At 42.0% G+C, this 26,186-nt stretch overlaps 1 protein-coding gene across 1 annotated transcript; it reads left to right on the forward strand.

Moving 5' to 3' along the window:
• The first annotated feature begins 15,322 nt into the window (after positions 1 to 15,322).
• Positions 15,323 to 19,870, forward strand: LOC147905419 (uncharacterized). Its single transcript, XM_087379878.1, has 8 exons — positions 15,323 to 15,691; positions 15,980 to 16,095; positions 16,284 to 16,402; positions 16,483 to 16,645; positions 16,726 to 16,931; positions 17,046 to 17,182; positions 17,331 to 17,662; positions 17,764 to 19,870. Exons 1-8 carry the CDS (start codon positions 15,521 to 15,523, stop codon positions 19,628 to 19,630), a joined length of 3,111 nt encoding a protein of 1,036 aa, XP_087236004.1. The 5' UTR covers positions 15,323 to 15,520; the 3' UTR covers positions 19,631 to 19,870.
• Positions 19,871 to 26,186: the final 6,316 nt, after the last annotated feature.

A 26,186-nucleotide genomic window follows, 5' to 3' on the forward strand; every position in this document is an offset into this window, starting at 1 on the left:
GGTGGAGACAGATTTTCATGATCAGGATTGGGCTTTTTAATCATGAACAGAATTCGGAGTTGTGTTGGTTTTTCATAAACACGTAGTTGTTAGTTGATCTTGGCTCTTAGTGAGAGTAGATCCTACTGTAGCCTATAATTCAAGGGATTTTGTTCGATTCTTTGATTGTAACTCTTAATGAGTAATTTTTTATTAGATGGTTAGTTCAGTAGAAGATGTAGTACTTCATGTTGATCAGTCTCTTCCACATTTGGCTGTAGGGGGGATTGTTGTAACCATGGTGTACATCCTCATGGGGGAGAAGATCTTGCTAAAGACGTGTTGTTCTATGGTCTCCTCGTAAAGCCTTTTATTGGTCCATGCAAGGAGAATGAAGCTCATTGGCCAAGTTGAAGTGATTTGATAGTGGATCTGTCCATATGAGGATACGTGGAGGTTTGCATGTGATACTGGCTGTTTGTGTTAAGGTCTAGACACTTCTCCAAGAGTGACAACCCTTGCTGGTAGCTCACAGGACCATGGTGATGATTGTGGAGGCAGCAATATAAGCGAGTATTATGAAGAACTCTTTCTTTTTGTCGAGGTTGAGTGCATGTAGGTGTTGGAGCTGCGTATAGTTGTATCTTAGGCTCTTATACACAGTTTGTACTACCAACAAACCTGGTCGGGTTGAGGCTGATAGTTATTTCCATTGTCTTTGTAGAGAGTCGAGCTCAATAAGAAGATCTATATACATTTTGTTTGTCAAAGGAGTACGAGATACATTCATTGTTGCTCTCATTCAAAGAATCATCATTTTATGTGTTGTTTCTATATTGCATGTGAGAATTCTTCAATGTTTGGAAGTGTTTGAATTGCCATCAGATTCTTGGATTCTCTAAGAGAACTCATGACCTCATAATATTGGTGTAATAAAAGGCCATGGTCGATGAGCTAGAGCTTTCATGCTCTATTGTAGCTGGGCAAGCTTGCTATCTATTTTCTTTTCCCTATTGTTAGACGCTCAACAATCTCATCATACTAGCTCCTTTATCTCCCTTACATAATACCGTGCATGTTCCTGGTGCTCATAGAACAAAGCCTATGGAGGTATCCATGTGTTGGCAATGTGATGCAAGTATGAATTGCCTCCATGACTATCTCTATGAGCTGCTCTAACAATTGCCTTTAAGCTAGAAAGCTCTTCAGAGTAAAAGAAGGGGTTTATACCCTCTCTTGGTACTACATATCAAGGATTGGTCAAGCGAAGTACTTGCCTGGCAGGTTGTGGAGAGGGGATGTCAAATTTTTGAGTCCAGTGTTGTTGATCATCCTCCTCCTCTTGGAGCTTTCCTTCCTTGGCTTGTCCTTTGCCACCCATAGCTCGGATTTCTTAGGCAACTCCATCTTGTGGTTGCCTATCTTGACTTGGGGCCTGAAGCTCACTAGAGCCTGTGGTCTCATCTATGGGATTAGAGACTTTATGTTCTAATCAAGCCACCACAGATTCAACCTTGATTAAGGGCACAATGCCTGTACCTAGACTTAAGTCTATGAGGTGACAACAGTAGTTTGGGCCACCTTCTCTACTTCAGCCATGGTCCTTCTCAACTCTGTCAGCTTCCTTTGAGTTTCTTGGACCTTGAGACCTTATAGAATTTTTTGCTTCATTATTGGGCTTAATACTTGGTTGCTTTGTCTAGACCGAGCTGCTTTGAGAGCTATTGGTGGGACCTCCTCCTTGTCTTGTGCTTCCCATTTGTTGTGGCCTTCTATGTCACCTACATTAATTTTTGGAATAAATTGTTTTCTTGTGTTCTCCTTGGCTAATTCACTTGGGTATTCTTTATCTCCTATCCTCCCCTTTCTCACCAACAGTGTTGGTGGTTGTCTCATTGATCATATCAGTGCCAGATGTGGCTCTCTGTCACCTAGTGCAGTCTCTTGTCGAGCTAGCGAGGCTTGGGTGCAAGGTGGAGAAGAGCGAGGCTCAAGATTGTTGGGGGAAGTTGGTGAAAGGTGGAGAAGATCGAGGCTCAAGATTGTTGGGGGAAGTTGGTGGAGTAGGGGGGCTTGCACCGAGCAGGTGTTTAGTAAAGAGGTCACTATATTGGTGGAAGGAGGAGATGTGGCATCTTCAGGTTTAGCCTGAAGGGGTCAGGGTCAACCTATGAAGGCGAGCTATGGTGGAGTGAGTTCTACGGAAAGAACTTGGAAGGGGAGGGTGTGGAGGTCCCAATTGAGGCTCCACTATAGTTCTTTTGTGGAGGTCTTAATTGAGACTCCGTTATAGCTACCTTAGGGTCTTTTGTGAAGGTCCTAAGTGAGACTCCACTATAGTTACCTCACGGTCTTTTAATGTTGAACCTGCTTCTGTTGCCACACACGAGCCACCCGTTCCTTCTGAGGTAGCTTCTCCTTCTATCCTGGCTAATAGCTCTCCTGATCCACTTGAGATGTTGGTCAATAATAGCCTTGCAGTGGGCCCTTCAAGATGAAAAGTTCCTAGCCAACCCACAACCCCTGACTCTAGCTGATGTTGGATCATGCTCAAGTGAGGCAAGCTTACAATGAGCTTGGCATGCCACATAGATGCTCCTAACTTGCTTATCAAAGGTCGCAATGAAAATGTCAAGCCATTCAATTTGTACTTTGTGTTCATAACCTGTAAGGGCCTTAGCCACAAACTTGCGTACATCTGGCTCTTCTTCAAACCGATATACTTAGTTAAGAACCGAAAGAAGGGTTGCTGGATTGAGGTATCCCTGTGACTGGTGGAAGAACCCTATGACTGGTGGAAGAACCCTCTTCAAACTGCTAGTCATAGTGGGTTGTGTTTGCCTATTCATCCCACTTGGAGTGTCTGACTGGCAATGGTTCCAACTTGAAAACTTCGGCATATAGCCAGTTCTCCAGATGAACTCATCAACCTTGGATGTTATTAATGTGTGTATCGGCCTCATATGTTTTGAGTAGCTACTTCACCACTTCAAAGATGCACGTGTCGAACCATGGCAGATTCGCCATGTCCAAAATCTTGTTACGCTTCAATATCTTTACTGTCATCAGGGGGCATTCTTTACTGTTACTCCAAGGATGCGGTCCTTGGAGTTACAAAGTTGCTTTTTGCCTTTTTTCAGGTTTTTATCTCCTAAAAGCCATAGGTTCAATGAGGATCTTAAGGATGAAGAAAATGTGATATAAGGATAGCTGAGGTTGTGGAAATGATTATATACGTGGCTGCTAGAGATCGGTAGCAGTGGGTGAGGATAGTGTGAGTTGTTGCATTGAGCAATAGCCCGTTGAAGATGATAAACTTCCACTTCCATTGTCCCATGTGACACCTCAGTCAAAACCCACTTACTATATTGGTCGAAACCCACTTACTATAGTTCTCATGATTAGTTCTACTAATGGTGAGTTTAAGAGGCTCACTACGATGTGACACCCCATCAGGCCTCTGTATATTGTTTACTATGACCAAACTCATTGTTGCACTTAGGCACGACAATTTCTAACCCAAATACCATCCAAAAAGGAGTAAGAATGGGGGTGACCTTAAAAACTCTTCTATAAGCCCATAGTGCAGCATACAATTTTGTGTCCCAATATATATGGTTGGAATTGAAAATTTTGGTGAGAACCAATTTGAGAGTCTTTATAGTAGACAAGTAGTAGAAACTTGGTGTACGATCAAAACTGTCTTGATCTGCATTTTGTAGCCTGAACTCTCTTTTTATCTCAAGCCAAGTTTTCCATCTAAAGTTGTTCCTGTCCCAAAGATCACCCCAGCTAGAGACTCCCTTCTTTTCCAAGAACCAGGCTCTTAAAAAATCATTATCACTCAGCTGCTGCCTTGGAAAAAAGGTAGAAACACATATGGAGTCCAGAGTCATGTAGCTTCCTTTCCCCGTGAGTGTGATGAAACATTTAATATGTTCAAAGGCTCCCCATAGGGACTTCCACAGTTGGCTCCCTTTGGTAGAGCAAGGCTCTGGGTTTCCAATAGCTACCAAAACAGGGTAGTCCTTCCATCTTGGGGCTCTAAGAGGTCTGACATGCTTAAAGTTCCTGAGCAGAAGGTTAGCCTAGTCTCTATCCGGGCATTCAAAGACTGGCAAATTCTATGAGTACCTTGAACATGGTGAAATTCTATGGGGCACCCATATCTCCAAATAACAAAGCAAAAACTTTGTTGTAGTCCGGGTCGAGTTATCCCTGATAGCTTTGGCTTCAGCTCATTTAGTAGCAGACTGGTCATAATAATAACATATTTAATTTGATTTTTGGTCGTTTTAAATGGACCAATAAAGTCGAGGCCCCATCGTTGGAAAGATTTCCAAGGCTCGCTTGGTTGTAATGGCATGGGATCAGGGGGTAACATTCGCCCCATGCACTAGCAAGCATCATAGTATAGGCATGGGCATCCTTGAACAATGCACTCTACTGTGATCCAACTTACAATACTTTTGCATAGTAAGGTCCCCTTCAAAGTGATCCTTAGCAAGCCCTTTATGGGATTCAACAAGTACTATAGCTCTCTTGTGTGGTAATGCCATCTACATAGGACACCATTAGCATCTTGGAAATACAATATTCCACCTATTAAGCTGTATTTTCAAGCTTTAACAATGAGTTGCATGCGTTTCTCCTTGGACAAAAATGCTTCGTAAGATAAATAATGGAGTAGATCATCATAGCCGATTTTAGCAAAATCAACTCAAAAGAGGTCAGCATCTAGTAAGTTGATATTTACACCAGTCTCATGTGCTTGAGATGGTAGCTAAGATAAACAATCAGCTCCTACATGTGACTTCCCAGGTTTGTGTTATGAGATATAACAAAGCTTGATGATTTGCATAAAAAATGAACTGATTTTCCAATAAATAATGTCTAAATTTCCATACACTATATATCATACCAAGGGCTTCCTGCTCGGTGGTACTATAATTGCATTCAGGCTATGTCATTAGCCTATTGCATAGTAAAATAGGTAATCTAGTTTCCCATCAGGTTGTGCTAAAATAATTCCAATGGCATATCCAGATAATGACCTCCCATTTTGGCTATCTTAAAATGGGAGTTTCAGAGGCATGTTTCTTGAGTGTATGAAAAGCATAAGACAACTCAGGTTTCCACCATTGAAACTTCACATCCTTCTTTATAAGTTCATACAATGGAGCAACTCTTTTAGCCAAATCCCAAATAAGTCTTCTATAGAAACTAATAAAGCCAACAAAAGAACTCAATTGAGTCAAAGTTGAAGGCTCAGGCATCCGTTCAATGGCTTGAATTTTTCTTGGTTCAGTCTTTATTCCATCCTTGAAAATACATGGCCAATAAGAACACCAACTCGCACACATAAAACACTCTTTGTAGGATTCAATGAGATACCAACTTTTCTACATCTACCAAAGACCAAGAAGAAGACCAACTCGGGCACATAACAAACTCTTTGTAGGACTCAGTGAGATAGCAACTTTTTTACATCTATCAAAGACTTTGCCCAAATAACTCAAATGAACAGAGGCAGCTGAGTAAACACTAAAGTCCTCTAAATGAATGGCACTAAACTCGGCCAAATATTCTCTTAATGCTTCAACCAAAAATCTTTGAAAAGTAGATGGTGCATTCTTGAGTCCAAAAGGCATGACTTGGGTGGCATAAACATCCCATTCAAAAAGGAAAGCAGTTTTAGTGTGATCCTCGGGTGATAGAGATTGCTTATAGCCACTGTAGCCATCTATAAATGAGTATGTCTCATGTCCTACAACTTGATTAGCTATATGGAATAGGAAAGGATCTAGCACTATCTGAGCATTTAGCTTCTTGTAATGTACACACTCTGAGTTTTCCATTTTTCTTGGGCACTACCATAATAGAGAATAACCAATCACTTTTCTCAATCAAATAATGAACCCAGCCTATACGAGCTTATCTAGCTGATCGATGGTAACTTTTTTGGCATAGTTGGGGTTCATTCTATATTGCTACTACTTGATAGGTTTAGCATATGGCACGAATGGAATTCTACACTAGCAGATTTCTAGAGGAACCCCTTTCAAATCTATGTAGCTCTAAGAAAAAACATCCTGATATTGCATGAATAAGTCCTTAATTGCTTAGAGGTAATCATCAACCACATGTGCAATTATGACTACTATTTTGGGCTCTTTTTTTGACCCTAAATGCAATTCTTGTGTTGGTTCTGGAACGAGATGTTTAGAACCAAGCCAAGAGCTAGGGCTCAATCTATCTCCCTTTTACCAATGACATCCTCAGCAAAGTTGTTGGGATAACTCTAAATCCCATTTTTGTCAAAGTTGTATTCGATGTCAACTTAAGTTTGTTAACCTTGGTCAAATTGACCTCATCATCATCCACCTCATTTTGATTTTGGTCTTCTTCTTACTCGAAGCACTTTTCTCTAATGCAATAGCTCGGTTTAGTAATTCTTCATATGCTTTTGTCGGATTAACTATTTCTAGAGATCTGAGGTCGATTTGAATGCAACCCTTGATTAATCATGCTCGCAATAACTTATCATCTAGAGGTGTGCTAAGTTGATTAATCAAAGCTCACATCATGAGTACAAAGTCCTGTATGGACTTGTGTTTGTTTTGCTTCAACTCGATAAGCTTTGTGCGTACATCTACTTCATTAATTTCCTATTAGAACCTTTTGAGAAAGCCTCAGAGACTTGTTGTGCCAATCTTTGAAGTAACTGATTAGAAAGTGGTGGAACCATCCTTGGGACATCTTGGTGAATGGTGCATGGGAAATAGTTCATGTATATTTCTTCTATCACAGCACCATTAATATGGCAAACTCGCAAAAAACTATGCAAGTGAATGGAGGAAACTTAATTCGTAGTCCCATTAAAATCCTAGAACTTGACCTTGATTGTAGTGGCAGGATTTACTTTAACGGTAGCCAACTTGGGTCCTTAAGGTACCTCATCGGCATTGTCATAATCCTTGTGGCAACATTATTTTGTGTGGATGTGCTCATGGCGATGTCCTCCATGCGTACTACCACCCCACCTCGATGCTCTGTGATCCCAATGTTATCTGCCTTCTCATATAAGGTGGTTGCGTTGCACTCACTAGAGTAGAAATGCTAGCACTAATGGAGGTCCTTTGTTCCCATAGTCGATTCCCCCCACATCTTCATGTCATCACCTTAGATGACATGCTCACAAAGGGCCTCTTTATGGTTGTGCTGTATGGGTTCCCCCTAGATGTCGATGAAGGCCTCAATATTTTCAGAGCAGAGTACTTTGGACTTGTTAAGGGGGTCATAATCTGAGTCCTGGCAATGTGCATGATCTTCGGGCTCTCCATCGTATCCTCGTTTGGCTCCCTAAAATTTTTAAATGTAGCAAGCTAGACTGGTGGAAAACAAAGTTGTACAAATTCCCTCTTGCTCAGATGAGGGCTCTCAGTAATGGCTGGATGGAATCTTTTGGCCTCTAAGGTTCTCAATGATCTTTTGGCTCACCGGATGCAATGTTTTGGTCTGTAAGGTTCTCAGCAATTGCTGAGTTTTTATTACATTTATGTAATCTCTTTTTGTTCAATTTGAGACTCTCAGTATGCACTGTTGTTAACTTTTATATTTGAATGGTTATAATCGCTAATAGCTGTAATCTTTTGGCCTTTAAGGCTCTCAAAAATTGATGAATTTTTATAAATGTAAGATCCTCTCTTCAATTTTTGCTCGGTATAAGTTGTTAATTTTTATATAACCTGTTATTGGGTGTAGATGTACATTGTAATCTCTTTTGCTCAATTTTCACTCGATAAATTGTACTTTTGTCCTCATTTATATTTACTGCAAAGAGGACTAAAATACCAGGAAAGAAGGACTACAATTTCCTTGGTTTATGACCAAAATAGCTCTAAAATAACTCCAACGACCCACCGTTGTGGTTGCATGGAGATACATCTAGAAAAATACAATTAAACTTTTAGAAAATGCAATTGATGATATGGTCCTTGAGGGGTCCCCTCTAGGGGCAAGGGCCATATCGACATGCATTATACAATATCCAAGATGCCATTGGACAGAAATGGCATGTCGATATGGCCCTTGCCCTAAAGGGGACCCCTTAAGGGCCATATCGTCAATTGCATTTTGCTTGGTTGCACAACAGAATACATTTTCCTTGGCACAAAAATATATAACTCCAAGAACCAGCGTGATGGTTATCATAGATCTCCTTCTATTTGCTAGCACGCTGGTTATCATAGACCTCCTCTTGTAATACGTAAAAATAGGTAACGGAGCTATAACTCCAAGAACCAACGCGGTGGTCTCTCCAAGACAACCTTGAATTCTGGGCGATGACAGGTCATCAAGCCAGATTGAATGCACTGAGGCGATGCTTAGAATGATAGATTACATCTCATTATTACGCCAAAAACTAGCACGGTGGTCTCTCCAAACCAACCTATGATTTGCATGGGCTGCGGGCAAAAGATGCGACAAAAGGTTGCATGATGATGACAGGCGGCCAAGCTAGCTGCACTGCAGCGGTGTTTAGAATGATAGATTGTGTCTAATTATTACACCAAGAACGAGCACGGTGGTCTCTCCAAACCAGCCTTCAATTTTAATGATCTGCATGGGTGCAGTGCCCAGTGACAAGTGGCAAAGCTATGGCAAAAGGTTGTGCGATGATAAGTGGTCAGGTGGATTAGCCCAGAGATTGCGCTATGCGAAGCAATGCAAAGATGCCGTATGTCGAGCTATGCGGTGTTCTAAACAAATAGATTGCGTCTCATTATTACGCCAGTGCGCCTTCATGACGTCGAGAAATTTTTTGGCGAGAGCACGGGCCTGCGCAAAATTCAAATATATCACCAAGAAGTGCATCGCGTCGCAGCCCCAAAATGGCCCCAAAAATATTGCCGTGATTGGCTACACCCAAGCAAACATTGACCCTTGAGTAATCGCCTACTTTGTTGTTGAATTGTCTTCTTGTACATCAATTGTTGTTATCTCACATGTTTTTGATTTTTGACCTCTCTTTGCCTTAGGCGGCTTTGGCACATCCACATTGACAATTGCCTCATTAGATGCGTGTTGTGCTTTAGTCTCTTGAGAGTTGCTTGGAACTTCTGCCTCAACATGTGTGTCACCAGATACATCCTACACCATCAAAACTTGACTTGGTTGAGAAAAAGTGGTCATGTAAGGTGCATGTAGGGAAGGAGGTGTTTGCAGCATCAGTGAAGGAGTTGGCCTCACTATTGGATTGTAACTTGGAGATATTTATGTAATTCTGGGAGCTACATTTAGTCTCGATTTCTTGGATTTTTGAAACGGTACTAATTGTGAAGGACAAGGTATTATCGGTGGGGGATGACCACTAAATAGGCATGGGAACTATATGATTTGTCGGGATGGACAACCTTGTGTACATGATGCCATGGTGCATTGATACTCATCTGAGATATGTAGTCGTTGTAGTCTTCTTGGGAAGAAATGATGTTGCTATCTTGCAAATGCATGGTTTCCTACAACATGTTGGCAAGAGATGATTTTAGTATTTTCATGAAGTCCTTTGTGACTTTAGGAAGATAGACATTATTTTGTTAGCTTCAACACTTTATTCAACAATTAGAAGGGCACCTATTAGTGGAAAAACAAAGGCTACACTGACCTCTAATAAGTTTGTAGAATGGTCCAATCATCCTGCTTAATAAGGCGAGTGGAAATTCGACAAGCATATTTCTTACTTTCATAACCAGTGGTTAATCAAACTTAGATCACCACTAACTTTCCTTATTGTAAATTCAAAATGCTTATTGTAAATGTAGATTCAAATGAGAAGTGCCTTCCTATGAAAATACTTAATCTTGGTGCATGGTTTGATATTCTCCATTGCAAAACATAAACAATATGGTTTGCCTACCTTCCGTAGTTCAATTTGAATGTGCTCTTGGAGGTTCCTAGGCATTATTTTAGTGACCACAATATATATTATTGAAGTAGTCCAAATGTCTAGTCCAAACAAAAAAAACTCGTTTAGATTCAAATGAAAAGTCCCTTACTATGAGAATACTTGATCCTGGTGCACTTTTTGATATTCTCCATTGCAACACATTAACAATATGGATGTTTGTGGGCATTATTTTAGTGACCATGCCATAGATTATTGAAGTCTGAACAAAAACGGTGATTTGAAAGGGCAATCAAATCCAGACATCATTGCAAGAGAAATACAAAAGCAACATCCGATACAAGATTTAGATCATGGGAGTTTTAAACCCCTCCATAAGATAACGGTTTCACTTTGCATACTTGAACAAGACTTGAACCGAGGAGAAAGTACAAGAAACTTGCATGCTAAAACACCTGCTCGGCAATTTCTTGATCCTCAGGTGCATAATAAAAGTGCTTCACAAATACATGAGCATGCTTCAAACAAACTATGCTTCATGAATACAAGCAATCGACAATCATTCCAGCTATGCCAGCTACACATAAAAGACATTGTCAAATTTCTAGGCCAACGGATAGGAGAATTCACGAAGACATAGAAAATAAATTGGATGTTGTTGGGGTGAAGAATTCCTTTATGGCCGGAGCTGTGAAGATATCAAGTGCAAAATTTTCAGCTTTCACCCATCCCCTTGATCGATTTTTACTGTGCTTTGAAAATAGAATGGTAGTAGTAGGTCGAAGCATATTAGAAAATGTTGTAGCAATTGATGAACATGATCAACCACATAGTCGAAAACTTTGCTAAACAGTTATAAGGAACACCATAAGGAGCGAATAATTAATTGAAGAAAGAAAGAGCATTCCTCTTTGAAGAAGCTATCTGTAGCAAAAGCCGTTTGTAGCACATAGCATAATATTTTGAGAGGGGAGAAGATGCAAGAGGCATTAATTGGATAGAAGAGGGAGTGAGAGGATGTACTTGCTACAAGATTGAGCTTCTTCTATTCCTTATTTTAAGGATTGATGTGGCGATCAAGGGCATGGCCATGTGTCTATCGAGGGGCAAAAGTGATCAAAGTCTATGCCATGCATAAGGCACTGGGGGTCTATGGATGAATGGTTACCAACACGCTTCTTCGATCTTGCTACTCTCCCTTGACATGCTTCTTCGATCACCTCCCACCTATCTGCTTTGCATGCCTATCTCCCACCTTATTCAATTTGGTAAAGCTCTCCTCCGTGGCCAGCTAATGAGTTGCCCGTATGTGCACAGAGATATCAATATTCATGGGGCCTTGCTACCCGTTGCTAACGTTTGATCTCTGTTTGATGCACAGTGCACATGTTAAACATGTAGAAATGTCAAAACACTCGGATGAGGATCATCCGATCGCTGTCTTGCTGTTTGAAGCTTAGATTTGCAGGCATGTTGCAATCCTTAGAGAGAATTTTCCACTTTGTTCGCAATGCTATCCTCTACAAGTGTGGCTACCTTAGAGAGGACAGTTGACATCTCCAACAATGGGCCTTGGATAGTTCCACTTGCCCACCGTATTCTTCACCCAACATCTCTAGATCCTACAGCTAGGAGTTAGGAAATGAGAACTCGTGAATCTTCAGCATAACCTTGAGTACCTTGAGTAATCCAAAAGCTCGTCTGGAAGGAAAAGACTGACAAAGAAAGGCTAAATTAATGCTCCAGATATTTGCAAGCGAAGATCTAAAGAATGCAAAATCCATCCTAAAATTGAATCAAACATGTAATCGTACATCAAAGAAGTGAGGATCCTTACATGTATCACATCCCTATGATCCCATTCTGTAAAATAGGAGTGCAATTTGTCATAAAATCTGTGCGTGCTCTCTGGGGGCACAAGTTCATAATAATAGCAATCTTCGCAAAGTTGCCTTGGCCAAGAGTACGTTCTTGTAGTTGCCAACAATGCAAGAGTTATAGAGCCAGTGAGGTCTAATCCCTTTGGGGAAGCAGCACTGCACATAAACCATATTAACACAATAAGTTGAGTGAAGAGCATTTGAAGATTGTGCATCAAAGAAACCCAGGCAGTCGAAGTAGGCCAATAGGATGCCAAGTGATAATGCAATCAACATGTCGGCGTCACAATTCCAAACACTGCAGATTAATGAAAGGAAAGCTCCAATGCATCAGGTCAGCAATAGAACAAAACTTGAAATTAGATTCCATCACAAATTTTCATGATTTTTTTGTTGGGTTTTCAAAGACACCAATTATTGATAATGTGATCCGTTTTTCTCCTCCAGATATATTCATTCCGCAATCTCCAATATCGCCAAATACCTTGCCATAAGGCTTATAGAGTTTTGTTGTAATCCCATGGCCATTTGGGAGCATTGGTGACCTCAATTACATATTGTAGCTGCCTCGAGGGTGCATTGTTAAGAAACCCTAGATACGACGTGTGTTTAACGGGTATTCTAAAAATCCCTTACCTTTGAATTTTGTCACTTAACTAGCTTGAAATTTTAGCTTTCCAAAAAATTAAATCTCAAATTGTGGGGTGTGCGGTCTTAAATGTATGTAAATGGAAATAAGAAAGATGTGTTAATTTATACACACACACATATAGATGCACATCAAACTTAAACCTTCATTTTTGTTGTAGGTACTCCCGTGTAATCATCATCCACTCATCTTCTCTTTGTACACCACTACCTCTACTACGGCATGCTTCACCATAGCAAGGGTTGGACTACACACATCACGAGCTTCGAGCATCACAAACATGGACCCCAAACCCGTTGTAGACGGGTCAAGCTACTCGTAAGCAGAAGCTCACAATAGGAGTACAATCGAGGTTTACAGGAGTATAATTGAGGAGGAATTGAGGTTACACAATAGGAGTACAATTGAGGTTCATAGCAGAAGATATGTTATAAGGGACCTTGAATCCAAAGATTCCAAAGCTCTTGATTCAACATATGAAAGCAACAGGGTAAGGGCCACATTTTCAACAATTTGAAGGAGAAGGAAGCAACCCAACAAACAACACATCGATCGAAGAAGTAGCAGCGGGCCACGAAATGGCTTGGAGCCGAACAGGTCACTGTAAGAAAACAATACAATGTCTGTGCTCAACAGATAACAAGATCTTGTACGCAAGAGAGAAAACAAATAGTATGGAGAATCAAAAATTTGATTACCGTAGAACTGATACAATCGATGGCGCTCCTGTGAAAGAAGCTTCGATGGCATGCTGGAAACAGTAGAGGACGGAGGCTGGATGCTAAGGAATCAGGGTTGCTGTAGCCAGTGATGAAATGGGCTTCACGGGCTTGCTCTTTTATAGCCACCAGTCGTAGTCGGTTAGACCCAATTGGGTGACCGACCCAGTCCGCCCAAAACGGTCAATTGGGAGTCGGTCCCAAAATAGGCCATCGACCACACGATAGAACCGGTGCGCAAAATATAGCAACTAACCTATGGGGTCCGTTCGGCCCAGAGCCATCCAGGATCATCTGAGGCTCCAAACGGGCCCCGCAACCCGAGAGTGGGCTGCCCCGAGAAATGCTCCGTCTACCCTCAGTGCGGTCAGTCATGGGATGCCTTCCCGCACTTGCATGTAGCCTAGTTGGCGGTGTGCCAACTCTATCTAAAGCCATCCAGCCATCAGGCCACACATGGCCCCCATCTGGTGTCCAAACCAAGACCTACTGGATAACCGAGCTACTCAAATGCCTTCTCCTCATATGGGGCGGCTTACAAGTAGAGTTAGCTGGTTCCCGCGTAGTTACACGAGAGTGGAGCATTGATATCTAACAGTCGCAAACGGGTCTTGAAGACGCTTTCACAACCAATCGATTGAAAGACGATGGACGGGGAGTTGAGCGGGGAAACCGCCTAGAAAACAGGGAGAACAAGGCAGTTCAATGTTTCCCCTAAGTGGTGTGTAGCATTCCTATGCTCCCCAGCCCCTGTCTTTTCCTCCAATTCGTCCTTTTTGGACAAAGGGGCTTGTCTGTAGCTAGATGTGTAACTAGCCATAATACGTAATAGTGTTGCTACAAGATATATGTACTATACAAATAGTTTGACTTCATCCATGTTGATTTCACCATTGTTTCTAATAAATATTAGTAATAGGCCTTTATCATGCCACAAAATATATATAGTGCACAAACGATTTGATTGCATAATAAATATTTATAAATTAAAATGTGGCAATATTGATGAGAACTATCAAAACATCTTGAGTTTACTAAAATCTATCTTTTAGGAGCATGCTCAAAGCATTTGATATGACTTAAATATTCATGTCCTTGGGTTAAACCTTGTGAACATAATGGGCCTATAAATGTCAATCTTTACCAATAGACATCCTAAGCTAGAAACGGTGGAAGGGTCTTTATTGAACTACCAATGCAAAGTCTTAGAAATATTTATGTAGAAGAGTGCATGGATATAGGACATGTTAAAAGACTCTAAGAATGTTTTTGTAGTTTGTGTAAAAGAATCTAAGACTGTTTTTGTAGTTTGTGTAAAAAGCAAGCTTGACATGAAAGACTTGACAATAAGTACAAGAGGGGAAAGAAGTGCTCAGAGAGGCACGATGAGTAGTAGTGCATGAGATTTGAGCCTGCATGAGATTCGAGCCACATTAGAGCCTTGTACTAGGAAGGGTTGGGTTGGAACTTGGAATTTCAAAAGTTTGAGAAGTTGAAACTAATAGTTCTAAAAAAAGGGGGGAAGAATGAATGCAAAGGGGAGAGGGGTATGATGGAATGCGCACGTTTAAGGTGTTTAATAGCAGAATATATATACTTAATTTGTAGTAATGTATATTTTATGTTCTAGGCTTAGGGGAGAAGCTTATAAAGAGTAACGGATTTTGAATGGAGACTTTTGGGTGGGAAAACTTAATTTATGTATTATTCCGATAAACAAAACAATGATGTAACGGATTTTGAAATTCTGAATCCGTTAAAGGAGAAGGCGGCGATTTAATATTTATTTGAGGTAGATTAAATAGGCAACTACGGAAAATTATAAAGAAGCGGGGGCCACGCCCGTGCGGCGGGGGGGTTTTAAAAAAGCGCCAAGTTTAGGGGAGGCGGTTTTGGGACAGGGTGTGGGCGGTTTTGGGGTGACGGGCGGTTTTACAAAACTGGGCAGGGAAGCCCAAGGGGCGCGGTTTTAGGGCAGGGGAAGGACGGAATCACGAAGGAATCGTGGGAGATTCTGGCATTAAAGCGACGGGAGAATCTTAGCGGAATCGGTGGGGATTCTGAGAATCACGGCGAATCAAGGCGAATCCAGCACTGCTAACGTACTCTTTGGTCGTCTTGTTCAAAGGACGCAGTTTTTATTAAGAGGTTGGCCATCGCCATAGCCAAGCTTCCGGCAGAGCTTCGCCGTCGCCATAGCCAAGCTTCCGGCAAAGCTTCGCCTTCGCCATCGCCATCGCCTTCCTAACGCAGCTTCACTCCATCTCCATCGTTTTCTTCATAGCTCCGCTTCCCCTGCTCCATCTCCTTCCCCTTCCCCTGCTCCCTCCCACCTGCTTCGACCTCTGCTCCCTCCTTCCCTTTTGCCATTTCCTCTCCCTCCACCATGCTTCACCCCTCCTCCTTCCCCCCCTCCCATCTCTCTGTCGACCCCCTCCTCGGCTTCCCCCCCGCCTTCGCCCACCTCTGCCGCCATTCCCCGCCCTCGCACCACCCGCTCCCCTTCTCCGACGGCCCTCCTCGCTGCTTCCTCCCCTATGCCCTCCCCCCCGACGACGTAATCCCCGCGCCGCTTCTTTGCTCCTTCCGCTGGATGACCCTCCTTGCACGGACTCATAGCCTTGGTAGAGATAGACGTAGAAAATTCGTAACGGGAATGAGTCCTGCGGCTTAACCAAGAGAGAAATAGAATGCTTGTGTATCGTTGTTCTTTGGAAGAGTTAGACGTCCAACAATGCGCGGGGATGAGCTGATCGAAGAAGAACAAGTGATTGAATACTTTCTTTCATGTGAGTTTGTCTACCCGTTGTAGGTAAATCAATCATCGCGGTGTTTGCGCATGCAGGTCTCAAAGCTGAACGAGCTCGAAGAGCTATTTCCGATCATCGCCGAAGCGAACAGCGACAATTCTGTCGCAAGCGGTCATGCCGATTTCCTGTGGTCTCAACTCGATCACCTTGGGTACGGAAGTGAATGCCAACTTCTAGGAATTGCAACTTTTTAGCAGAGGAGTACAGTTCTATTGTGGACAGAAGCGCCGAGGCTTCAGGTGGCCTTTTGTGTTCGCAAGGAAAACGAGGACGAAAAACGGGTGGCGGCAGATTGGACTGACGTACGATTTCATCTTCTTGTATTCTGTGTACATCCAGGACTGCAGGATTTGACCCCGCTCAGTTTAGAGTCGATCCCTACGGGAATGTCGTCCACTGGAGTGCAGTTCCGTCGTCTCCTCTTGCGTGGGAAATTGATCACTGGTTTCCACTTACAAGTACGATGCATATCTTTTTCATCGCAAAGCATGCGTTTATTTGAATTTGAAGAGCCCTCTAACTGGCATGCTTTCTGTAGGAGGCGGCAAAACGATAGCCAGCAATCTTAGAGTAGTGCAATGGCAAGTGGCTCGAAGAAAGAACCAGAGGCTCGAGTTTCTTGTACCTTGGTGGGATCTACAGCTCGGCATTTCCGTCAATCAATTCCTCTCCATATTTGCATCCAAGAATGCTGACTTCAGGTGATTAAATGTTCACAAACGTTTATGCTTGACTGGAATGCAGGATCATTCTAGCTTAACGCGTTGCTGCTTGGACGCAGACAAGGGGCATTTTCGTTGCTCTTTCTTGAGGGCGGAAACGAGCCTGTCAGCAGCTTAGACGTTGAAAAACATATATGGCCCCAGCATTTTCAAGAAAGGGCGAAACAGGTAGGATACGCGGCTGCCGCATTGGTTCGGATAGAGAAACAGATGGACGGGCTGAAGAGTGGCGCAAGGACCCCGAAGTCTGGCGGGTCTGTACCGGGTAAGGCGAGTGCATGGGCTGCTCTCTTTGCCAGCTTTGATAGAAAAATCTGTCTTCATGCTATATAGCAAAATTGTAATTGTGCGCTCTTATTTTGCCTGAAATCATCATCAGGAACTCCTTCTAGAAGGAAGTGGCGTGCAGAAGAAGAAGAAGCTTTGCTCATTGCTTTACAGAAATACAGGCCGGTCAATTGGGGGGACAATAACAAGTGCGAACCCACGGTCCTGAAACGATTTCCTTCAGACAAGGTAAAGCTTAACCTTGGATTTTTTCAAGCAGAGCTCACTCGAAGTTTATTTGAGGATTCTTTACAGAACATCCATATAGAGATGTGCCGAAGATGGAGAAGTGGACCTTTCTCATGTGCTACACCCATGCTTACATGCATTCTTGCAGCACCAGTCGATCCAAGAACACTTTGAGGCTAACGGGGACAAAAACGGTATCACTATCAGACAATCAGCTGTTGCCTCAGCAATTCAAATGGAAACAGACATAGGTAAGCAACATGCGCTAGAGAGGCAGCAGAAAGAAGAGCAAATTGCTCGTATGGAAAAAGAATTGATGATTATTAAACAGCAAAACGAGAGGGAGAAAGCAGCGCTAGACGAACTTGAAAGCAATCTAACAAAACAGAAGAAACGCGTGGAAAAGCAAAGGCGCTGGTCAGAAACACAGTCGCAATATCGTCAGTGCCTCGAAAGGATCATAAGAGATACCATGCATCAGTAAGTGTCTACCTTGCTCCATAGCTAGAAGGTTGGGCATTTTTCCCAGGTACCGAATAACCAAACAATCGAGTTGTTGACCTTCATTGACGTGTGTGCAGAAGCTTTGTGTTTAAGGAGCAGGCCAGGCTTAATCAAACTGCTTGCAATGCCCTGCTAGCTAGGCTTCAGTCTCAGAAAGTTACTTGTGAGAAGGCTGAGCTAGACGTCGTGAAACATTCCAAAGAGAGAGAGGCACTAGAGATTCTCGCTGAGTCAAATCTTGCGGAATATGTGTGCAAGCGGCTCATTGAGGAAGGATGCTTGGACATTGGCGGGAACCGTACGGAGCAAGGAGTAACCAACAAAATCATAGCGATAGATGATTCTCTCTGCCCTCAGCAAGTTGGCCATACCATTACTTTGATCGACGAAAAGTGCGTTGTCGAGGTTGCCATTCAGAATCAAACCAGGAGCGGTTCAGAAGCCACAGAAAAGCTGCTAAATCAACCACTCAGTTGCATCAAGGAGATTGAGATGATTCCGGACGAGGAAGACCGGAAAGCTACAGAAGAGCGACAAGTAAGCACGCAGGCATCCCCATTAAAGAGAAAGGTCACGAGTGGTGAGCTAGAGGTGATTGCCGGATACGTAAATCAACGGCAAAAAATCGAGAATACAGGGGAGGACGTCTCGCAAAGATGCAAGGTGCAGCAAGCGAAATTAAGTTTGGAAGACGAAGACAGACGTCCGAAAGTAGGAGAAGAAGAGCAGCTAGATGATCTTCTGCAAGAAATACACAAGATGCAAGGAAAAGTAAAGGAAGCAATGGTGGATGCAAGTGAAGAGGAAAACGAGGAACAGAGGCTGAGGCGGATGGGAAAGTCCAATGTGGATAAGTGGCTACAGAGGCTTCTGTTCAACAACACTGGGGCATGTATGGCTGTGGAGAAGGATACACAGAAGGGGAGCCTTGAAAGGGCTCGCTCAACTGTCTGTAGAGACCTTGTTGTGGGTGCCCAAAAGCAAGAAGACAGTGGCAGTGCTGCAGGGAATGGTGGGGAGAGATCGAGAGGAGTGTTTGGGCTGTTCCGGATGATGAGTTTGAGGCACGAGCCAAAGAAGCTGAAGATTAGCAAGGAGACAGTAGATGGTGCAAATGATGAGTTGAAAGATGGAGAGGAGGCAATGCAGGAAGAAGGCAGGTTGAAGGCTGAATGTCACAAGGCTGACTATGGGGGGGAAGAATATCAAGTGGGTGAGAAAGGAGTAATGGCTAAAAGCCAGGAACAAGAAGAAGAAAGAGGCATGGCAATGGAGATGGCCAGTGCAAGTGAGGTGGTGGAGAGGCTGGGGAAGCTGCAGGTGGCCCCAAGGGACGGGGCTCGAGAGGGAGAGGTGTTCACCAATGAAAGAGATTTTGTGAAGAGAATGAGGGAAGTGAGAGAAGAGGATAAGATGAGGAAAAGTGGAAGGATGAAGATTGGACCTTGTTTAAGCTTTGGGGAGAAAGAGGTGCCTGCTATTCAGCCTGTGCATGTGAATATTCAACAACAGCTTCATCATCATCAACAGCAGGAGCAAGACAACTTTCACATAAAGACCAAGGCTAAGTCCACTGAAAACCCAACTAAACCCACTGAAAATCCACACTTCAACATGGCTGCCACACATTCTTCCACCTCCACATCTGCCACTCAAGTTGGTCCTGAGAAAGTCCGAAGAAGCAGTAGCATGCGAGTTGCATCCACCAGTAGATGGGTCTTGCACATGAGAAAGGGCTCTGATCTACCTAAAAATGAAGAGATTGATCTGTTATTCCATGCTTCTTCAACACTCCAAGATGGTGCCAGCCAAGGAAAACATGCTGCTTCAAAAGTGCAAGCAAAAAGTGGTAGCAGCAGTGGCTTGAGTAGTGGTTTGGGGCTGAGAGCTTCTATCAAGACTTGCACCAGGGCATGGAAGAGGGCTGTATCAAAGAAGCTGTAGGTATATAAGCTACTACAGTACTGATTATGCCAACACTCTTTGCTAATATTCAGTATCCAGACAGCTCTCCATTAAGGTGACAGGTGTCCATTAAGGCAGTGAAATGTAACTCAGATACTGCCCCTCCTGTTTGAAGGCCCCCTACTTGTTGGTATTCTAATGTTCGAGTTACGTTTCTCTATTATATGGATAGCTCATGCAACAGTTGGAGTCGAGGGCCTCTCACGAAGGTCAATGCTCATAGATATCGGATCATGAAAACTTGAAGATTTAATTCAAGGAGATTCGGCTATACATATCTGCCCTATTTTCCTCCCACATACTCACGCATACAGAGTGTTTGTTTTTGTGTGTGTGTGTGTGTGTGTGCGTGCGTGTGTGTGTGTGTGTGTGTGAGAGAGAGAGAGAGAGAGAGAGAGACCATATGATAAGAAAGAAATACTTCCACATGAGCTGATCATAGAGCTGCAGTTGATCTAAGATTTCAAGGGATTACATGTACATAAGCAAATAAGGTTGCCCCTTGCTCAACAAGAAATGTTATTAACATTAATGTTAGGGATTACATGTACGAGTAGCGTCACTCGTCTATGACTTGGTTAGAGACCCGCTCAATTCAGTATCTAGACAGCTCTCCATTAAGGTGACAGGTGTCCATTAAGGCAGTGAAATGTATCTCAGATACTGCCCCTACTTGTTAGGCTTGATATGGAGATCTTTATATCTTCCTTGGGATTCTAATGTTCGAGATACGTTTCTCTATTATATGGATTGCTCATGCAACAGTTGGAGCCGAGGGTCTCTCACGAAGGTCAATGCTCATAGATATCGGATCATGAAAACTTGAAGATTTAATTCAAGGAGGTTCGGCTATACATATCTGCCCTATTTTCCTCACATACTCACACATACAAAGTGTTTGTTTTCGTGTGTGTGTGTGTGAGAGAGAGAGAGAGAGAGAGACCATACGATAAGAAAGAAATACTTCCACATGAGCTGATCATAGACCTGCAGTTGATCTAAGACTTGAAGGGATTACATATATAAGAGCTATCTCATTGTTGAGCTCAGGCAGCAAAGCTAATTCTTCATTTTGATCTGCATCCTCTTGTTGAAAGGACACCAGTGACTTGGATGGCAAAATTGAGTGAGGGAGGTACTCGGTAAGCATTGAGGACCTCACCCTCAACCTTGTGGGTCTTGAGGACACAATCAAGGGTTGCTCAGGAATGCATTTCTAAGAGAAGTTGTTTGGCACTCAAAGTCCACATTTCTTTCCTAACGGGTTTATGCATCTTTGCATCTTCGTCAAACCGGTGAAGGGGTGGCACCGCAGTGGGAGCATCCCAAGGGGAGGCATGACTATGGGAGCGCCTCGATAGAGAGTGCATTTCTAAGGTGCCACATGGCATAGCCATTTGAGTGCCATGTGGCACCTCCAAAATAAGTAAATATAGATATAGAAGATGTTAAGATAAATTTTACGTCTGTTATTTTTTCAACTTTTACAACAATAGAAAATGAAAATGGGACAACACAATGATTGTATTTTGGTTGAATAGTGACCAATGATTGAAAATAAAACAAAGCAATCATCAACATGGGACATCATGTATGCAAGGTCTATTAGGACAAAATTCATCCTAAAAATTTCAAGGTCATTTATATTACCATTGATGTGAAGGCCAATTCTTAGCAATTGTTAAAAGAAATACATAAATAATACAATTGAATAAGTTAATATGCTCATATGCATCCATCCCATTGAATTTCAATCTCATGGGATAGTCATATGAGAAGAACATAGGTCAAATGCAATACATCAAAGTCTAAATAAGCTTAGATGATTATTAAAAAAAGCTACACATAGTTATCGGTGCCTCAAATCATGTTGGCAATTAGGAAACTACACTACCACATATTGAGTTTATATATATATGTATATATATATATATATATTGGTGTTACGTGTTGGTGGAGAGTTGCTCGTGCTTCCTTTCCACAAGATTTTAGGAGGCCAAGCTCATAAAGTATGATCAAATCAACTTGTCCACGTTCACAGTAATAGATATTTATTCTGTAGAATGGCCAAGAAAACATAGCTTGAGATTGTCATGAAATGTTTATATAGTTGCGCGACGACGGATCTAACATCATTTGAGTCTAAATTGATTTGGTCTTTGATCTAAACGAGTAACATGACCCGTTTACGATGGGTTAGACACTCACTCCATTGGGTCTCAAGGGTGGAATCCTAAAATATCATTAACTGCGAGAAATACAATTTCATGTTTCAAGACCTCCTCCCCATATGCACCCCTTGGCTCTGTGCTTAGTTTACTCAACGATTCAGCTAGATGAGTGGCCATGCGATGTCACAAAAAACAACCCTCTATTCCCCATGCACACTCTCTCTCTCTCTCTCTCTCTCTCTCTCTCAATGCATATATAATATTTCTCTCTCCATCACACATCCCTGTGCACTCTCTCCCTTTAGTGTCTTCCTTGCATGCATACACATGTGGACTATCATACATAGGAGATCCCCCCCCCCACCTTTCTCTTTTTCATGTACATTTACAAATACGTGCATGCGCATGGAGTAACATGATCCATCTCCCCTTACCTCCCCCTTTGGCTTCCACTTGGCAACTTGTTCCTAATAAGAAAATAGAAGTAAATATTGATGTGTTTATATGTGTATACACATGGCCTTGATTATGCAACATACGTGCACATTTTATTTTTAGCTTTTCCTTTTAAATATGCATAAAATCTATTTTCCAACTAAAAGCAATACTAGGCTAAATATGTTCTAATTCAAAGAATCCTAAAAAGAATTCAAATATTGAGATCCATATTAAAACCTAAAATGTTATTCCTTGAAATTAAAGAAAAACTTGCACAAAAATTGTTTTAACGCATTGAGGGGATGATTCAATCAAATGACCAACTGCCAATAAAGCCAAAATGAGGGCAAAGACAATCACAAACGGCAAGTCCAAAAAAGGTTGTGTGTGTGTGTGTCTGTGTGAGAGAGAGAGAGAGAGAGAGAGAGAGAGAGAGAGAGAGAGCCACAAAGGGAAAGTCCAAATGACCAACTGCCAATAAAGCCAAAATGAGGGCAAAGACAATCACAAACTGCAAGTCCAAAAAAGGTTGTGTGTGTGTGTGTGTGTGAGAGAGAGAGAGAGAGAGAGAGAGAGAGAGAGAGAGAGAGTGAGAGAGAGAGAGAGAGAGAGAGAGAGAGAGAGAGAGAGAGAACCACAAAGGGAAAGTCCAAAAACTTTAGAGAGAGAGAGAGAGGTTCATTAAGCCCTTGGCATAATGTTACATCCTTTGTCCCCCTCTCTACTTTCTCTCCTCTCTTTCTAGCAACCTTGTCAACCCCTCGTCTCTACTCTCTCTCATAGCTTCAGAGTCCCCCTACCTTACCTCTAGTCTCTACCCCTTCATGACCGTCGCCCCTTCATGACCGTCATAGCCACCTTGCAATAGTTGCTCTTTCAACCCCCCTCACCTTGAATGTTGCACCTCTCCTTGCAACTACTCCCTCAATCCACTCACCTCCACTCTCTCCATGGTTGCTCCCTCATCCCGTCACCTCCCCTCTTCTCATGGCTACTACTTGCTCACCCTCTCTTTGTGCCAGCTCCCTCAATCCCTCACCTCCTCATGTGGCTACTCCCTCACCCGCTCTCTTTGTGCAATGCTCAAGCTCCCTTAACCTCTCACCTCCTCGTGCGGCTGCTCTATGTCCCCCCACCCTCGTTGCACCTTGCCATCCCCTCTTCTTCTAGGCTTGCCCCCTCACCTTGACTCCATTCCCACTATCACCTTTACTCCACCTCTCCCTCCCCTACCCTCTCCATGTAGCACGGCGATTTCCTCCCTCAATCCCTCACCTTTGCTCACCTATTTATTATTGCATCTAGCCAATTAATACCTTTTGAGTTTTCACAATTAAGTGATTAAGTTTTATGATGTTAATTTGATTGTGCATTGGTAGAGCATTTAGATCTGTACCAACGCAATGCATTTCTTTTCTTTAAGAGCATCCATTTTGCATCGACTACTTTCATGGGATTTAAAACATGTGGCAAGCTAGGGTCATTTACTTGTGAAGAAACCTTCTTTGGATCTCATGTATATGTGTTTCTAAAATCTCTAAAACCATTCTTTATTTTGGTTTATGATTTATTTATTTTTAATGTTGGTGAAATAGCTTTATTCTTGCATACATGATTAATTTATAATCTTAAGTTATAAGTTCTTACACTTATTATTGAAAGAATATATATGTATTCTTTCGATTTTATGTGCATGAACTTTTAAGTATTCACATTCTTACACTTGCTTTTGAACGAACATTTTTTATTCTTTCAATAGTATGTGAAAGAGTGTTTTGTAATTTGTATTCTTCATCTGATAAAGTTACATTCTTTCACTTACTCTTGAATGAATATATTTATTCTTTCAAATGAATGTGAATGGATTTTTGCAATTTGCACTCCATGAATTTGAGTTCTTACACTTGTTATTGAAAGAATATATATGTATTCTTTTACTTTTATGTGTATGAACTCTTAAGTATACACATTCTTACACTTTCTTTTAAATGAATATTTTTTATTCTTCCAATAGTATGTGAATGAATGTTTTGGGGTCATTGTTTGCTTGGGTGTAGCCATTTTTAGTGAGGTTCAGGGAATTCTCCGCATATAGGTATCTTGCATTACCCACATAAAGTATGCATTGCTCAACAGAATTCGGCAAAATTTTTCTTCAAGTTGTAGTACACATTACAACTTGAACATAAGACCAAAAAATTATGGAATAAGGATTTTTAATGAGACGATTAAATCATTACAAGTGTTATGTTACATGTGAAGCATGCATCCTGAAGACTATAGGAAATAGCAATTTATTCAATAACGTCAAAATTTTGTTCTGTAAATACACGCAACCAAGTAATCATTCAAAAGTACACTACGTGAGCTTCAACCCAAGGACACACCCAAATGAGAACATTAGGCATGGATTAACGGGCCTTAGATGTTGTGCTAAAGTGATGCACACCCATTTTAGGGCACGCTCCATAACTTTTTTTGATTTGTTGAAAACCAAAACGGATTGAAAATTTGGAATTCAAACTATGGGACTTCTACATGGTGGTGTGACGCCAACATAGATATCTTTTATTTTGCATTGTATTGCTTTTCTCTATGTTTGACAAGAGTGTGAGTATCAAGTGATAGCCTAGTCGCTCTCACTTATTTCTATTTTCTAAGATATTGTATGCGATTGAGACGAGGAGTGGAATGGATCACTATAAATACCATGTAATGATAAATACCTTGGTATGGGGTAAGAGTTATTTGTGTATGGGATATTATGGGGATTTTAGAAAATATGTAGAGTGAGTCATATAAAGAGTGGGTCTTATGTCCATGTGTTCCAATAATGTAAGAGATATCACATGCCAAGTATGTGGAAGGCATGTGGGGGAATGTGGAGTCAAGAGGAATTGAGAAATCCATCTAGAATTCCTATGTAGAATAAGGAGGATGTGGACATTTGGAAAAGAGAGCATCCCTATGGGCTCCATATAGGGAGACTCTTGACTTTTTCAATATTTTAAGAGTCTTGAGCATCTTTTGATGGGACACATGTCAAGAGTAGCCAAAAATGACATGGAAGGTGACATACAGGCTTATGTGATTGATGGGGAAAGGAATCTAAAGACAACAACTGTAAATGGGTAAAGGAGGGTGACAAAATCTCTATAAAAGGAGCCCTTCTCTCCCTTGTTCAACATCTGTTCCATCATTTAGCCTCATACTGTTGTAGCTCTAGTATCTTCAAGCCTCTTCTAGGAGCCTTCTCTCTCCCTCTTGTAGATATCCTCTTACGTAGACTCTTGAGTCCATATCTCTCTAGTTCATCCTCTCTCTATGAGTAGTCTTGGAGGTCTTGCTCCCTCTTGTATGTATGAAGCATCTTCTTCTCCCTTGACTTTGTAGTATTTTGAGTTGCATTTGAGTGGAGTCTCACTCTATTGGAAATGAAGGTCACCTTAGATTACTTCTCTTCAGTCTTCTCTCTTTCCATTGTTCTCTTCTTCCTTTAAAAGTCTTTAAAGTGCTTCTTACTCGGCCCCTCATTGTGTGCACATGGTCCACAGGTTTCCCGAGCCACGAAGGGCATCCTTTCCTCTATCCTAGGAGACCGTTATGGGTTTTGGATCATTGATAAAGTCTAAGCATGGAGGGACTATTCTCCCAAGTCGGCACCAGTAGAAGGGGCGTGTGTTTTTCATGACTGTTTGACCCCTTGTTAGTGTTTTGCTCATACTTTTTTGCTTAGTGGTCCGATTTTCATGAAACTTATATCAACAAGAATCTCTCTTTAAGGAGCATCTCGTTGGTTAATTAGATCTTATATGTGATATAGAACAAAAAAGTTATGAGACTCTGTGTTGGATAGTTTGTGTTTGGGACAGTTTTTACTGCCGTCCCCTTAACTGTCCATATCTTTTCGACTGCTTCTCTATTTC

The sequence above is a fragment of the Dipteris shenzhenensis genome, chromosome 1, assembly GCF_047967505.1.
Source record: "Dipteris shenzhenensis isolate YYH24624 ecotype China chromosome 1, Dip_SZ_1.0, whole genome shotgun sequence".
Taxonomy (NCBI): domain Eukaryota; kingdom Viridiplantae; phylum Streptophyta; class Polypodiopsida; order Gleicheniales; family Dipteridaceae; genus Dipteris; species Dipteris shenzhenensis.